Consider the following 14,104-nt stretch of genomic DNA (forward strand, 5'->3'; position numbering starts at 1 on the left):
AAGCAATTGTTGTCAAAAAAGTACAAAAAATTAAGTTGTTTGGGAAGAAAAAAAATTTCAATTATGTATCTACATTTTAATTATATCAGACAATATATTTTGATAAATATTGCTTACAAGCAAATCAGGAACAGCAAGGTACATGTATGTAGCTGTTTGAAAGTTTTGCATATTTAGACAAAGTTAATATGGACTCAATATTTTGCGATGTTTCCAAGCAGGCAGACCCCATTAATTGTTTTCTTAGAAACTTAACATGTCTCTGTTAGTGTATTTGTTCATAAAATAAGATTTAATGGCAAATCAGCACAATACAGTCTTTATGGTGCCCAATATTAAAGGAAATTATTTATGAGCTTCATGATTTTCAGTTTTTCTCATGTGTTTGGCCAAAGTCTAGGGCTTTCATCAGGGAGTCACCTGTATGATTACAGAGATATTACACACATGGTAATGAAGAGCACTGTTTATTGTGTAGTCAAGTTGACCTGACAGTTCTGGTTAATAATTGACATCAGAAGAGCAAGGATTGATTATTCAATGTCATATACTTGTTACACACTCTTTTGACTTGTACTCAATTCCCTGTGCATTAGGATAGATTGTACAGTGTCATTTACTTGTTACACACTCTTTTGACTTGTACACAATTCCCTGAACATTAGGATAGATTGTACAGTGTTATCTACTTGTTACACTCTTTTGACTTGTACACACTTGTACACAATTCCTTTAGCATTAGGATAGATTGTACAGTGTTGTCTACTTGTTACACATTCTTTTGACATGTACACAATTCCCTTAACATTAAGATAGATTGTACAGTGTCATCTACTTGTTACACACTCTTTTGACTTGTACTCAATTCCCTGTGCATTAGGATAGATTGTACAGTGTCATTTACTTGTTACACACTCTTTTGACTTGTACACAATTCCCTGAACATTAGGATTGTATAGTGTCATCTACTTGCTACACACTCATTTGACTTGTACACACTTGTACACAATTCCTTTAGCATTAGGATAGATTGTACAGTGTCATCTACTTTTTACACATTCTTTTGATGTGTACACAATTCCCTTAACATTAGGATAGATTGTACAGTGTTATCTACTTGTTACACACTCTTTTGACTTGTACACAATTCCCTGAGCATTAGGATAGATCGTACATTGTCATCTACTTGTTACACACTCTTTTGACTTGTACACAATTCCCTGAGCATTAGGATAGATTGTACACAGTCATCTACTTGTTACACACTCTTTTGACTTATACACAATTTCCTGGCATTTCCTTCAAAGATTTGTACTTCAGTTGTTCAAATATTTTGAATCACTTTACATTTGTGGCTACCAGATTTTGTGGGTGGCTTGAAAAAGACATCTTTGTGGGTACTTTTAATCTTTGATTTGTCAGTCAAATCAAAGGTAATAAAAGAAATAAAATCTAAACAGGAATTTGTGCAGTTACTATACTACCACCCATTACTGGTCTTAATCTCAAATTAGTAAATCTACTATTCTTGAAATTTTGGCATGCAAATTACTGATGTTGGTGCAATTTTCTATTTTGTTTATTTTTCATACAAACTATGTCAGTATATACATGTATGTACAGACCTTGGTTAAAAATAGGGAACTGGGAGAAGTGCCATACCATTACATCGAGTGGTATTTATATAGAATTGAATGGCAAAATGGTTAATTTTTCATGTCACTTAAAAATTTGCTACCTCGCTGACAGACGAAAATTTATGACCCCACAAATAATAATGACTTTATTGTGAATTTAAAACCATTATCTTTGTGTCTATACAGGTTTGGACTCAGCATGAAGATTCAGAATACTTGCACAATTGTTTACCTATATAGAATATATTGTGATCTCTTAAATATTGAAGTTAAATCCACTTTTTATACCACTCCATCTTAAAGAAATATGAATTTCATTCTATATCATCTAGGGCCCCGAGTGGCCGAGTGGTCTAAAGCGCTCTCCGTTACGGATCACTGCCATCTCACCTCTGTCTGCGTGGGTTCGAGTCTCGGATTCGGCTAATGTGGGTATGTGAGAAAGCCTGCCAGTAGCTTCTCGTGGGTCGGTGGTTCTTTCCGGGGTTTTCCCGGGTTCTTCCTCCACCATTAATACTGGCCGCCATGTATAGCCAATCGCGTGCTGAAAAATGGCGTTAAGCCCTACAACAACAACAACTATATCATCTAAAACGAAAGAGAAATATGTTTTTAAAAGCCTTGTAAAACATAATCTTTAATATCCATATTGTTTCTAACTGTTAGGATCCAGGCATAAGCTCCACACAACCCAAGGGTTCCTATGCTCCTTATGATCTTGCCATTGAGATGGATGTTGTCATCAAAGATTCAGATGGAAAACCTATTGTTGGAAAAGTGAGTATTTTGCTTGCGAACATGGTATATTGAAAGTTAGAAACCGAATTATATTACATGCTGTGCACATTCTTTCTTTTTTATGCACACACACATACATGCATGCATGTTCGCTTGCACACACTCACACTGAAATTTCAAGGGCTGCTGTCCTTCTTACATTGATAAAGAGCAATAACTCTTGTCCATTACCTCTGCATGCCACCACCAGGCATCAATAGTTTTTAAGTACAACAGCATCATATGAGACAACTCATGTGAATCCAGAGCCAAATTTTGTGTTAGATTCAAACCGCCCAGACAGGATTTTTTAATTATTTGGAACAGTATTTGATTTCTATGCAGGTAGTAAATACTTTTTTAATTTTGCAAATATTTTGTGAACTTTTTACACTTTATCAGGCGATTTTTAGTCCACATGGTATGACATGCTATCCTTAATGCATATTCTTATTCACAGTTTTTGTGCACACTGCCTTTTGCTCACTCACCAGTTAATAATGGGTGTTGTTTTAGAAACTTAAAAACACAAGGCACAATTATTTTATACATTTCGTTCTGTTTTGATTTATCTTATTGTTTCAGTGAAATCTGTCCATGAAGTATAATAATTGCAACAAGTTCAAGGCTGTGGAAGACACGCACAAGTCGTGCCTTGCATGTATAAAATGTACATTGTCAGTAACATGCAGTGTGTGTGCTGTATGGTCCAAGAGGTTTTAGATTATGGTTTTATGAATGTTGACCAAGGCAAAGAAAGAGTGTGATGACGATGCAAATTTTAAAATTCCAACAAGTAATTATGATACTTATGGGGAGTGTACCCACAGCACCAACAGGAACAACTTCACAGTCAGTGACCATGCTGGCCATACTTTCTTGAAAACCAGCCATCAGTACAATTACAAAAATATATCATTCTACTGAGCTGGCTTCTCCTTTATATAGAGATGATGACATTGCACAATCGTTACCATTGAAAATACTTTATCCCTAAATGGAAGCAGACCATGAACAGCCTGCTACAATACACGGGTGTGTTTGGGAAATGTGGGGCAGAAAATTCCAAAGATTCCTCACATTTTTACCCACAGTCATGTCTTCTGGTAGTGGAGGGTGGGCAAAATACTTAGAGGCACATGCACACTCAAAGAGTGACAGGCATAAAACAATTAGTATTTACACTTTGGTAAAGAAAGGAAAACTATTCAGGATAATGAAAAATTCTACAGAAAAGCAAAACAAAAGCCTAGTATCTATGAATAGGCATATTTCTCTTTTTTTTGTGCCATGTTCATTATCATAGACCTAATGGGCAGCATTTCAAGAGACTCAGCATTGTCTGAGTTGAATAGTCAACATGTTATGAGTTGACCTTATTTATGATGTGGCTTTAGCGATGGTTTGTTCTTTATTTTTTAAAGGGAACCATTTTGCCAACATGTTGGATGGCACAAATTTTGTACATAAAGACATAACAAGTTTACTGACAAACCCTAACCTTTGATTGACTTTGTAGGTAGTTCCTGTTGATGAAGTCTTGAAATTAATAATCTCCATCATTTGCTTTTGACCACTTTGGTGGACTAGTGGTTTGAGCATCCGCCTCGGATGCAGTAGGTGATGGGTTTGATCCCTGGTCGAGTCATACCAAAGACTTACAAAAATGGTACTAACAGCTGCCTCACTTGGCACTCAGCAGTAAGAGGTTAGTGTTAAAACTGGTCGGCCTGGTGTCAGGATAATGTGGCTGGTGGGACATCGTGCTACATGTCTGCGCCATGATGCCCCAGTGCTAGACATCACTATAAACTGTCACACTGTAGACATCTTAGCGATATGACTGAAAAATTGTTAAAGCTACGTTAGAAATACAAATCACACACACACACACACCATTTGCTTTCAGATTAATCTAATCTGTCAATTATAGGATGCAGAGAGGTTTGCAAATTTTTTCTTTCCATTATTTTCAGTCAAGTACATTTACGAATACTCCGTAGGCTTAAGGCAAATAATTTATGGGAATTTTTTACCATCGTGTTTAGGTTTGGCCTGGGGACACAATCTTCCCTGATTTTACATCTCCAGATGCACAGAGCTACTGGACAACTGTGATAAAGGATTTCCATGAAAAGGTCCAGTTTGATGGATTATGGATTGTAAGTAAACAGCATTGTTTTTTATTATGGTAGATGTGAGAAAGATAGAGAGAGGTGTTATTAATATATTAATTTTTTAAAAATTCTTATTACCCCAGTAATGGCTTGACCGCTGGATTGGGGAACACCAACCCAATGCCACCTTACATTCAACCATCATTAGGTATCAGATAATCTTGGAATGATGAATGTGACATACATAAAAAAAAGAACATGCTTACAACCTGCACGCACTTTAGGAACACAATTTACATTAGACAAACAACATACATACAGTGGGACCCCGCTATAAAATGGTAGTTGGGAGCCATAGAATCCAACTGTGTTATAAGCAACCATGTACATACAGTACCAACACATTTGTGGATTTAACGGGGGTGGGGGGGGGTAATAAAAGCGGTGCGAAAATGCATGCTCCATTGGCACAATTACCATTTTAGATCAATGTATATTAAATGAGAAAAGCATTTGCTGTGAATAACAGAAATTGCATATATGATATATTACTTTATTCAGAGAACCATGTATTGGTACATACACGTGTATAGTTTATATATACATGTTTAATCTATAGCATGAATAGAGTATCAACACCATGTACTCACCAGCGAATCTCATAACATACATTGAATCCACAATACAAGTATTTCCATAGAAAATATCCACACACAGATGTAAAATATTCAATAATTTTGTCACAGATCATTATGTGACTGAATTCAATGGAAAAAAATAACAAAAATTATGTAACGGGTGTATGTAACGAATGATGAAACAGTACGTCCGAAGGTTAATTAACAGTGTCTGTATAAATTTCACGCCACTACATTTCTCATCCGTCAATTGTAATACATTATGATTGTTTGAAAAACTCTGTGATTTTCAGCTGCTTTCTGCTACTGTCACGTTTGCTCTTGGCAAAGACAATTATAATCCTCAGCTGAAGAATTCGAACAGTGTCGATATCTTGCATCTCCATCCATCTCAAAGCACACTCTAAACCTTTGACTGCTTCTGTTGCTAATGGTGGACTATCCTCAGGTGTGGTGTCCTCGCTGTCATCATCAGAAGCATCACCATCGTCAGCATCACAATTGGTGTTATTGAACTTAATATTTTTAATAATTTCCGCATCCGAAACGTGGTTTGCAACTGGGCAGTTGTTATCAAAATTGAGCCATTCATCAACACTTTCATGTGACTGCATCATCTCCCCAAATGCCCTCTCAGCCTGGAACACATAATTCTCAGAAAATCCATCAAATAAACTATTGTCACCATCACTGATGTTGCCTCTGTTTTCCTGTGTAATAGTAAATGCTGCCCCAAGTCCTTTTTCCCAGTAGTTCTCAATGCATTGTGGCGTAATGGCGTCCCAAAATTTAATGCCGAGGTGTCTCCTGCTAGTCTTGCTTTTTTCCTCAGCATTCCCTCACTTTCATGCATATCCACAACCATCTGTCTTGATTTTGCTCCTTCCTTCTTCCATCCTCGAACTGTTGATTCATTCACACCTAAATCTTTAGCTACTTGTGATTGTTTAACACCGGACTTAATCCTGTCCAATGCTTCAATCTTTTCTTTAACAGTAAAAGCTTTATATTTCCGTTTCCCATTTTCCATTCAAAATGTCCACTAATTAACACTTTTACTCCTATTGGTTTGAAAGACTACAGCAAGAATAATTGTCGTTAAACAATGGGGGTATATTTGTAGGAAATGGACGACATTATTTACTAGTCAACAGATTGCATAAAACAACACCGCCAAGCCACGCACACATGTTGGCGGCTTTTGTTTCTTTGATGTTTTATAAATCGTTGCCCCCTAATTTGAACAAGTTTAGCTCAGCAGTTGATTTTGATGATGAGCAATGTACTTAAATTAATTGATTAATAAATTCTGGTGAGAATCTTTTATCAACACCTGGTTGTTGCTTAGTTGTGTATGCAATTTAGAGAACATATGTCGGATATTATTAGAGCAACGATTGTATACGGAATGCATTCAAGACAAACACAATGTAGACTTGATGGCTTCATTGCTCAGGGATCAGTAATAATAATATTAACACTTATGAGCTGTCATTTTTCAACAACAAACAAAGATCAAAGTTCTCAAAAGGCCCAGCCACTGGTTCGGATACTCGTATTTCTGATGTTTATTTTGGCACAAAACGATAAAAAATTGGTTAAATTTTTAAATTTTAGGAGCCACACAACGATTATTTTATATTTGAATTTGTGTGTGATTTCCTTGGCAAAATGATAATAAATTTTCTACACATTCTTTTTCGCACTTTTAAGAAGAGTATGAGAATAATACATGTATATGATATTTCAGCCACAGTCGTCTTATATTCGAATTTATATGCAATCTCTTCTCGAAAATGATAATAAAACTCTTTACGTGTTTTATTTTTCATACTTATAAGAATTTTTTGGTTTTTGAGAAAAATACCTGTAATAAAGTACCTGAAATTTCGGGAGCCATGCCACGACTGCATTATATCTGAATTCGCGTTATAGCAGGGTCCCACTGTATATATACAACATTCATGAATATGATATAGACCTTTTTTGATATTACAGTATTTGTATCACAATATGTTTTTAAATCAGCCCCCCCCCACGCCAAATGACCAGTAGCAAGGAAAAAACAATTTTACACAAGTTACATACTCATGATTGAGGTGCAGGTTTGAAGAAATTGGACCACTGATTTATTTAATCTAGCATTGTATTTTTCAGTGGTTTTATATCTTTCAACCATTTGTTTTAAAAGCAAAAATGGAAAAATTATGCACTTCTGATAAGCAAGTTTAAAGATAACCTTTTGTCAAAATAAGAAAAATTTACACAAATATCTGATTGTTCACTTTATAAAAATATTTTTTGACATATCTACATTATTTTGGCAATAAGATGTAAACGTTTCTATAAAACAGAAGCAAAATTAGTATGTAATATCACAGTCAGTGATGAGAGGTTCAATACTTCTATTCTCACTCTTGCATAAAGTATAGTTGTCATTGTTTAATATGTTCAAAATATGATTATTAATAATTAATCTTTGAATTAGTTTAAAATTATAAGAGATAAAGTTAGTATCAATTATAAGAGTTAGTATCTTTAGTAAAAATATCAGACCACCTCTTGCCACTCATTTTAGTATTTAAAAAACAACACTCATCTAAGACAAAGTCCATCATTGACAAGCTGGCAAAACTCAGAGGTCTGGAAAGAAATGAACAATAAAGTGCAGTCTACTGACAAGAATTTGAGACTGGATTTCACCTCAGACAAGATGGTTATGCTTTTAAGTTTAAAGGTGGAGGTCGAGAGTACAATAGAAGTGGCCCCCATCAGACTATTTTGAGGGTTCAACAAATATTAACCATATAACAATCAGTATGGCCACATAACTGCAACTCGTGTCAGGGGTGGAAATGAAGATGCCTCAACAGAGAGACAACATAATTGATGTGTAAATTCATGTATAGCAAAAGCAAATGTATTTGTCTTGGAACATGTAAGTTGATGTTTGACAGCTTAATTTTTTATTTACAAATGGCTGAGGGATACAAGAAAGAGTTTAAGAAAATTCTATATCAAAGGAGACTTATGAATGGCATCAAACTTTACGTTGAGCACAAGATTCTGGTAAATAATGAAGCATACAGAATGATAATTAAAGTAGGTAGGGTACTTTCCTTTCGAAAAAAGGGAGAGTCTATTCCAGATCTGTTATTTTATCTAAACCTGATGGAAATTTCAGACTAATCTGAGGAGTAGCCTTCCTTTAGCCTTTTACTTATGTGACTTTGTTATACTCAAATTCAAGGAACTGCCATGCATGTAAATGTCTCAAGATTTTATTTTTAATTTTCTTGGTGCTTTTAATGAATGTATTAATTATCTGTCTGTATTCCTCTTTTTTTTCTTTTTTTTTTTTGCTTCAAGGATATGAATGAAATCTCCAGTTTTGTTGATGGATCAATGTCCGGTTGTCCATATAGTCACCTTGATTACCCACCATACACTCCAGGTGAGAAAAATCTTGTATTTTATTGAACCCAGGGAAAATGTTTTTTTCATTGGTTAGTGAAAATGTCTGACCATTAATTAATATTTTAACTTAAACAATATTTATTTTCAAACATTTCAAGAATAAACATGTTGTTAAACCAGAGTAAAGGATTTAGGGGAAGAAAAGCTGATTTATATAACTCAGTCCTCTGGCGTTAACTTTTATTATATTAATATAACACCACAGTCATATGACAGACAAAGCTGAAAAAATAAATATAGAGTTGATTTGGTTGGATTTTTTTAAACATAGTTTTTAACAATGTTTCAGTCATATTGCTATGATGTCTGCAATATGGCAGTTTATAGTGATGTCTAGCACTGGGACATCATGCCGCAGACATGTAGCATGATATCCCACCCTGTCACATTTCCTGACACCAGGCTGACCAGTCCTAACACTAACCTCTGAAATCTGAGCGCCAAGTGAGGTGGCTGGCAGTACCATTTTTATATGTCTTTGGGGGGCCCCGAGTGGCCGAGTGGTCTAAAGCGCTCACCGTTCTGGATCACTGCCATCTCACTTCTGTCTGCGTGGGTTTGAGTCCAAGGCTCGGCTAACGTGGGTACATGGAAAAGCCAGCCAGTAGCTTCTCGTGGGTCAGTGGTTCTTCCCTGGGTTTTCCAGGGTTCTTCCTCCACCAGTTATACTGGCCGCCATGTATAGCCTATCTTGTGCTGAAAAATGGCATTAAACCCTAGAACAACAAAAAAAAAAAATATGTCTTTGTTATGACTCAGCCAGGGTTCAAACCCACGACCTCCATCATCAGAAGCAGATGCTCTAACCACTTAGGCTGCTGGAGTGGTCTATAGAGTGGTTGAAGAAATGTACATAAAATGGTAGTGTTATGTTTATTTGATTTAATTTATTTTTTATTTACTTTAATTGTTTGTTTGTTGGTTAATTTTTTTTGTTCTATTACATGCTATTGTAATGTTGTCTAGAATAGAGTTCAGAGTTTATTTTTATTTTTTATGTAAACAACTTTATTGAAACATTGTATCTAATGTTGAACTAGTTCCTGACCTTGATTCAGAACCAGTATAGTGTTCTTATAAACAACATTTTTGTATAATTTTTTTTAATTCTTTCCCAGAGTAAAAATCATTGGTTTTATTCAATGCCATACTGGGAGTGTGTGATGTCAAGCATATAAAAAGCTTCTGTGTTGTTCTAGAAACATGGTCATGTGACCCTCATACAGGAATCTGTTTTGCATCTTAAAGTAGTGTATAACTCTTTTCTATAGAGAATTTAGTCAGTCAGGCTTTAAACCATTAACACTTAAAGGTGCTTTTTTGTGACCAGTTTGAGTTGAATTTTTAGTTTTTCTTCAAATTATTTGGATTCCAAGAGATTATTTTTCCCTGGAAATACTTGTGCTCTAAATTGATTCTAGGACAAAGACAGTTTTAGAAATTTGCACAGAATTCAAAATTTGAATATTATTTTCTGTGATTCAACATAAAATGATTGACACATCAGTATGACACTGACCACAGCATATGCCATTCCATTTTGGATTTCATCAGGATTCAAACTCGGTTTCATTAGGACTTTTTATTACAAGGACTTCTATTTTTTAATTCTTGGATTATTCTTGCATTATTTTTGGATTTGATTCAAAGAACTGTAAGTTCTTTTTCTCATTTTTACCTTGTTTTTCTAGGGAAATAAATTATTTGTTAAATTTTACAAAGCTTGTTGTCTTCACTCTTTTCTTGTTACTGTTTTAAAGAGCCAAAATGTAACATGTAAGCATGTATGAATGATACATCAGCTATATAAATAGAATGTCTTTGAAAGTCTATTAATGGCAGACACATATATCTTTTCAGATAATATGTAATTGTGATACATGTGCATCATTAAAGGATGTAATTTGATCAGTCAAAGATCTAGGGAAACTGTGATATTTCAATAAAGGAAAAGGAATTTTCTGCTGATAGGAAATGATATAATCATTTGATGATATAAATAATATCATTTGATGATATAAATAATATCATTTGATGATATAAATAATATTATTTGATAACAATTGCTAGACATTATCATTTAATAAATAAGGAAATATAATGATAGTGATTTTGTTGCCTGATTATGAAGTTATTGAAAATTAACATTGTTGAATGTTATATCATTTATCAAGGAATCATGCACTTTCCAAAATGTTCTCATTCTACTGGTAATTGACCAGAAGTGCTTATCTGATGGCCCTTTATCTGGCATCTGGCTTCTGGCCTCCATTAGGACATGTTTGCTATTACTACTGGCATCAGGCCTCCATTAGGACAAGTTTTCTATTACTACTGGCTTCAGACATCCATTAGGACAAGTTTGCTATTACTACTGACTTCAGGCCTCCATTAGGACAAGTTTGCTATTACTACTGACTTCAAGCATCCATTAGGACAAGTTTGCTATTACTACGGATGTCAGGCATCCATTAGGACAAGTTTGCTATTACTACTGGCTTCAGGCCTCCATTAGGACATGTTTGCTATTACTACTGGCTTCAAGCCTCCATTAGGACAAGTTTGCTGTTACTACTGACTTCAGGCATCCATTAGGACACGTTTGCTATTACTACTGGCATCAGGCCTCCATTAGGACAAGTTTGCTATTATTACTGACTTCAGGCGTCCATTAGGACAAGTTTGCTATTACTACTGGATTCAGGCCTCCATTAGGACATGTTTACTATTACTACTGGCATCAGGCTTCCATTAGGACAAGTTTGCTATTACTACTGACTTCAGGCATCCATTAGGACACGTTTGCTATTACTACTGGCATCAGGCCTCCATTAGGACAAGTTTTCTATTACTGCTGACTTCAGGCATGCATTAGGACAAGTTTGCTATTACTACTGGCTTCAGGCATCCATTAGGACAAGTTTGCTATTACTACTGGCTTCAGGCATCCATTAGGACAAGTTTACTACTGGGTTAATGCATCCATTACGACAAGTTTTCTAATACATCTAGCTTCAAGCATTCATTAGGAAAAGTTTGTTATCACTACTGTAACAAGATAACTGGGTTGGATTTCAGATTTGTAGCAGAACACTTTTGATGGTGACAAAAATACAACATTTATTGATGAATGACTCAAATGAAAACAAGAATATGATTAATATGTGCATATATAAGATCCAAATAATGGACAAATTAACACATTCTGCACAAACCTAATGATGTAACATAAAATTTAATGTGAATACAAGTAAATGACCTTACACAGTACAAGGACAAAGGTTAATGATTCACAGTAATTTGATATGATGAAGAGAATGATGTATTTTACTTAAATAGTAAAAATTATGTACTTTACTCATATAGTGAAATGTGTTCACTCAGATAGTGAAAAATGATGTACTTTACTAAAATCGTAAAATGATGAAATTATGGGACAGCTATCATACAAAATATCTTTACAGTCCAAGAACACTGAGTATAACAAACCCCCAAAATTAGCCCATGACCACCAGTCACACTGGTCAATCAAGCAGTCAGCATTACAGGTAGTCACTGACCACCATACAATTCCTTAGGCAATCAAGCAATCAGCGCCCACCAATCAGTCAGCTATGCCCAATCACCTGCTAATTAACCAGCAACACACTGTTCAATCAGCTCTACGGCTGCTATGGTCAGCTTTACAGCTGCTATGGTCAACTTCTATGGTCAGCTTTACAGCTGCTATGGTCAACTTCTATGGTCAGCTCTACAGCTGACTCTGATCTGCTGAAAATAAATCTAACACCATGTACTATGAAGGACACGGACATATACGATAACACGTAATGATGTTATATAAGGGAAGCTTTACAAATGACATTATTGTCACGACATTACAAAGCATTAAACAGGTTCAGAAGTGAATCTACTTGTGTTCGATAAGAATCCTATGGTTCTAAACGTTTCTTAATAAAATGCAACTTTATTGCTAATACAGTTCTCCTGTTAAGTCACATACAAGAATAGAAAATATTTGCATTATACTATGCAAGCTGGAGCTACATAGAAAATATACAGAAATAAATGTGGTAGTACAATAGTCATAACCTATAATATACATAAGAAATTAATAAGTAACTTGCATACCTCTACAGCTGAAGATGTGCAAATCCTTAAGTAGACTGCTCACTGACAAGACATTCCATAAAGATTTCGTCCTATGGTGAGGCATTTATACACAGACAGTGTAACCCTACATTGTCTGTGCACTTGATGAATATCAGTTTTTCACATCAAAAGTAATTCACACATGCGCATTGGAGGAACCGAACTCACTGTTCTGAAATATTGTACAATATACATAAATTGCCTTCGGGTATTTTTGTACATAAGAAACAAAACCTGAGTACATGTATTTAATAAATAACAAAGGGATTTATATAATTCCATGACAACTACTGGCTTCAAGCATCCCTTAGGAGAAGTTTGTTATCATTACTGGCTTCAGGCATCCATTAGGAGAATTTTGTTACCATTACTGGCTTCAGGCATCCATTAGGAGAAGTTTGTTACCACTGCTGGCTTCAGGCATCCATTATAAGTTTCTTATCACTACTGGCTTCAGGCATCCAATAGGAGAAGTTTGTTATCACTGCTGGCTTCAGGCATCCATTAGGAGAAGTTTGTTATCACGGCTGGCTTCAGGCATCCATTAGGAAAGGTTTGTTATCACTACTGACTTCAGGCATCCATTAGAAGACGTTTCTTATCACTACTGGCTTCAGGCACCCATTAGAAGTTTGTTATCACTAACGGCTTCAGGCATCCATTAGAAGAATTTTGTTATCGCAACTGGCTTCAGGCATCCATTAGGAAAGTTTTCCTATCACTACTGGCATCAGGCATCCATTAGGAAAGTTTTCCTATCACTACTGGCATCAGGCATCCATTAGGATAGGTTTCTTATCACTACTGGCTTCAGTCATCCATTAGGATTAGTTTGTTATCACTACTGGCTTCAGGCATCCATTAGAAGTTTGTTGTCACTACGGGCATCAGGCATCCATTAGGAAAGGTATGTTATCACTCTTCCTAAACATTAGGGATTGATTGCTATGAAACTTCTAGCTTGTTGGAAGAGGTACTTGATTGGAGGCAACCCATCATTTTCTATATGATGAAATAATAGTATTCCTTGATGGGAATAAACACCAAAACCCTATCCAGTAGTTTAAAATCTGGTCTCAGAAGGATAAAAAAATAATTCAGTCAGTGAATCGGAAGAGGAAGCTGTTCCAAGTCAGGGAAATTGGCCAAGTTTTCTCGTGATCAAATGAGAATCACAAGCTAACCAAGCTGTCACCTTTCCTGATAGCCAACGCTTTTCACAGCTTGGCTGGAGATTCAAAAAGTGTAAGAAAAACTCTTTTGACTAGTCAATTGCTGATAGAATGTATCTGCAAAGCTTACTCTG

At 35.5% G+C, this 14,104-nt stretch overlaps 1 protein-coding gene across 3 annotated transcripts in view; it reads left to right on the forward strand.

Annotated features, from left to right (window-relative positions):
* The window catches only part of LOC149803669 (lysosomal alpha-glucosidase-like), a 76,636-nt gene that overhangs the window by 22,668 nt on the left and 39,864 nt on the right, over window positions 1-14,104 (forward strand). For all 3 annotated transcript variants that reach the window (XM_089953437.1, XM_089953436.1, XM_089953438.1), the window contains exons 8-10: window positions 2,304-2,414; window positions 4,463-4,576; window positions 8,539-8,623. In XM_089953437.1, coding sequence (XP_089809563.1) covers window positions 2,304-2,414; window positions 4,463-4,576; window positions 8,539-8,623 — 310 coding nt within the window. The remainder of the gene's footprint in view (window positions 1-2,303; window positions 2,415-4,462; window positions 4,577-8,538; window positions 8,624-14,104) is intronic.

The sequence above is a fragment of the Sinohyriopsis cumingii genome, chromosome 3, assembly GCF_028554795.1.
Source record: "Sinohyriopsis cumingii isolate HCF-2022 chromosome 3, ASM2855479v2, whole genome shotgun sequence".
NCBI lineage: Eukaryota > Metazoa > Mollusca > Bivalvia > Unionida > Unionidae > Sinohyriopsis > Sinohyriopsis cumingii.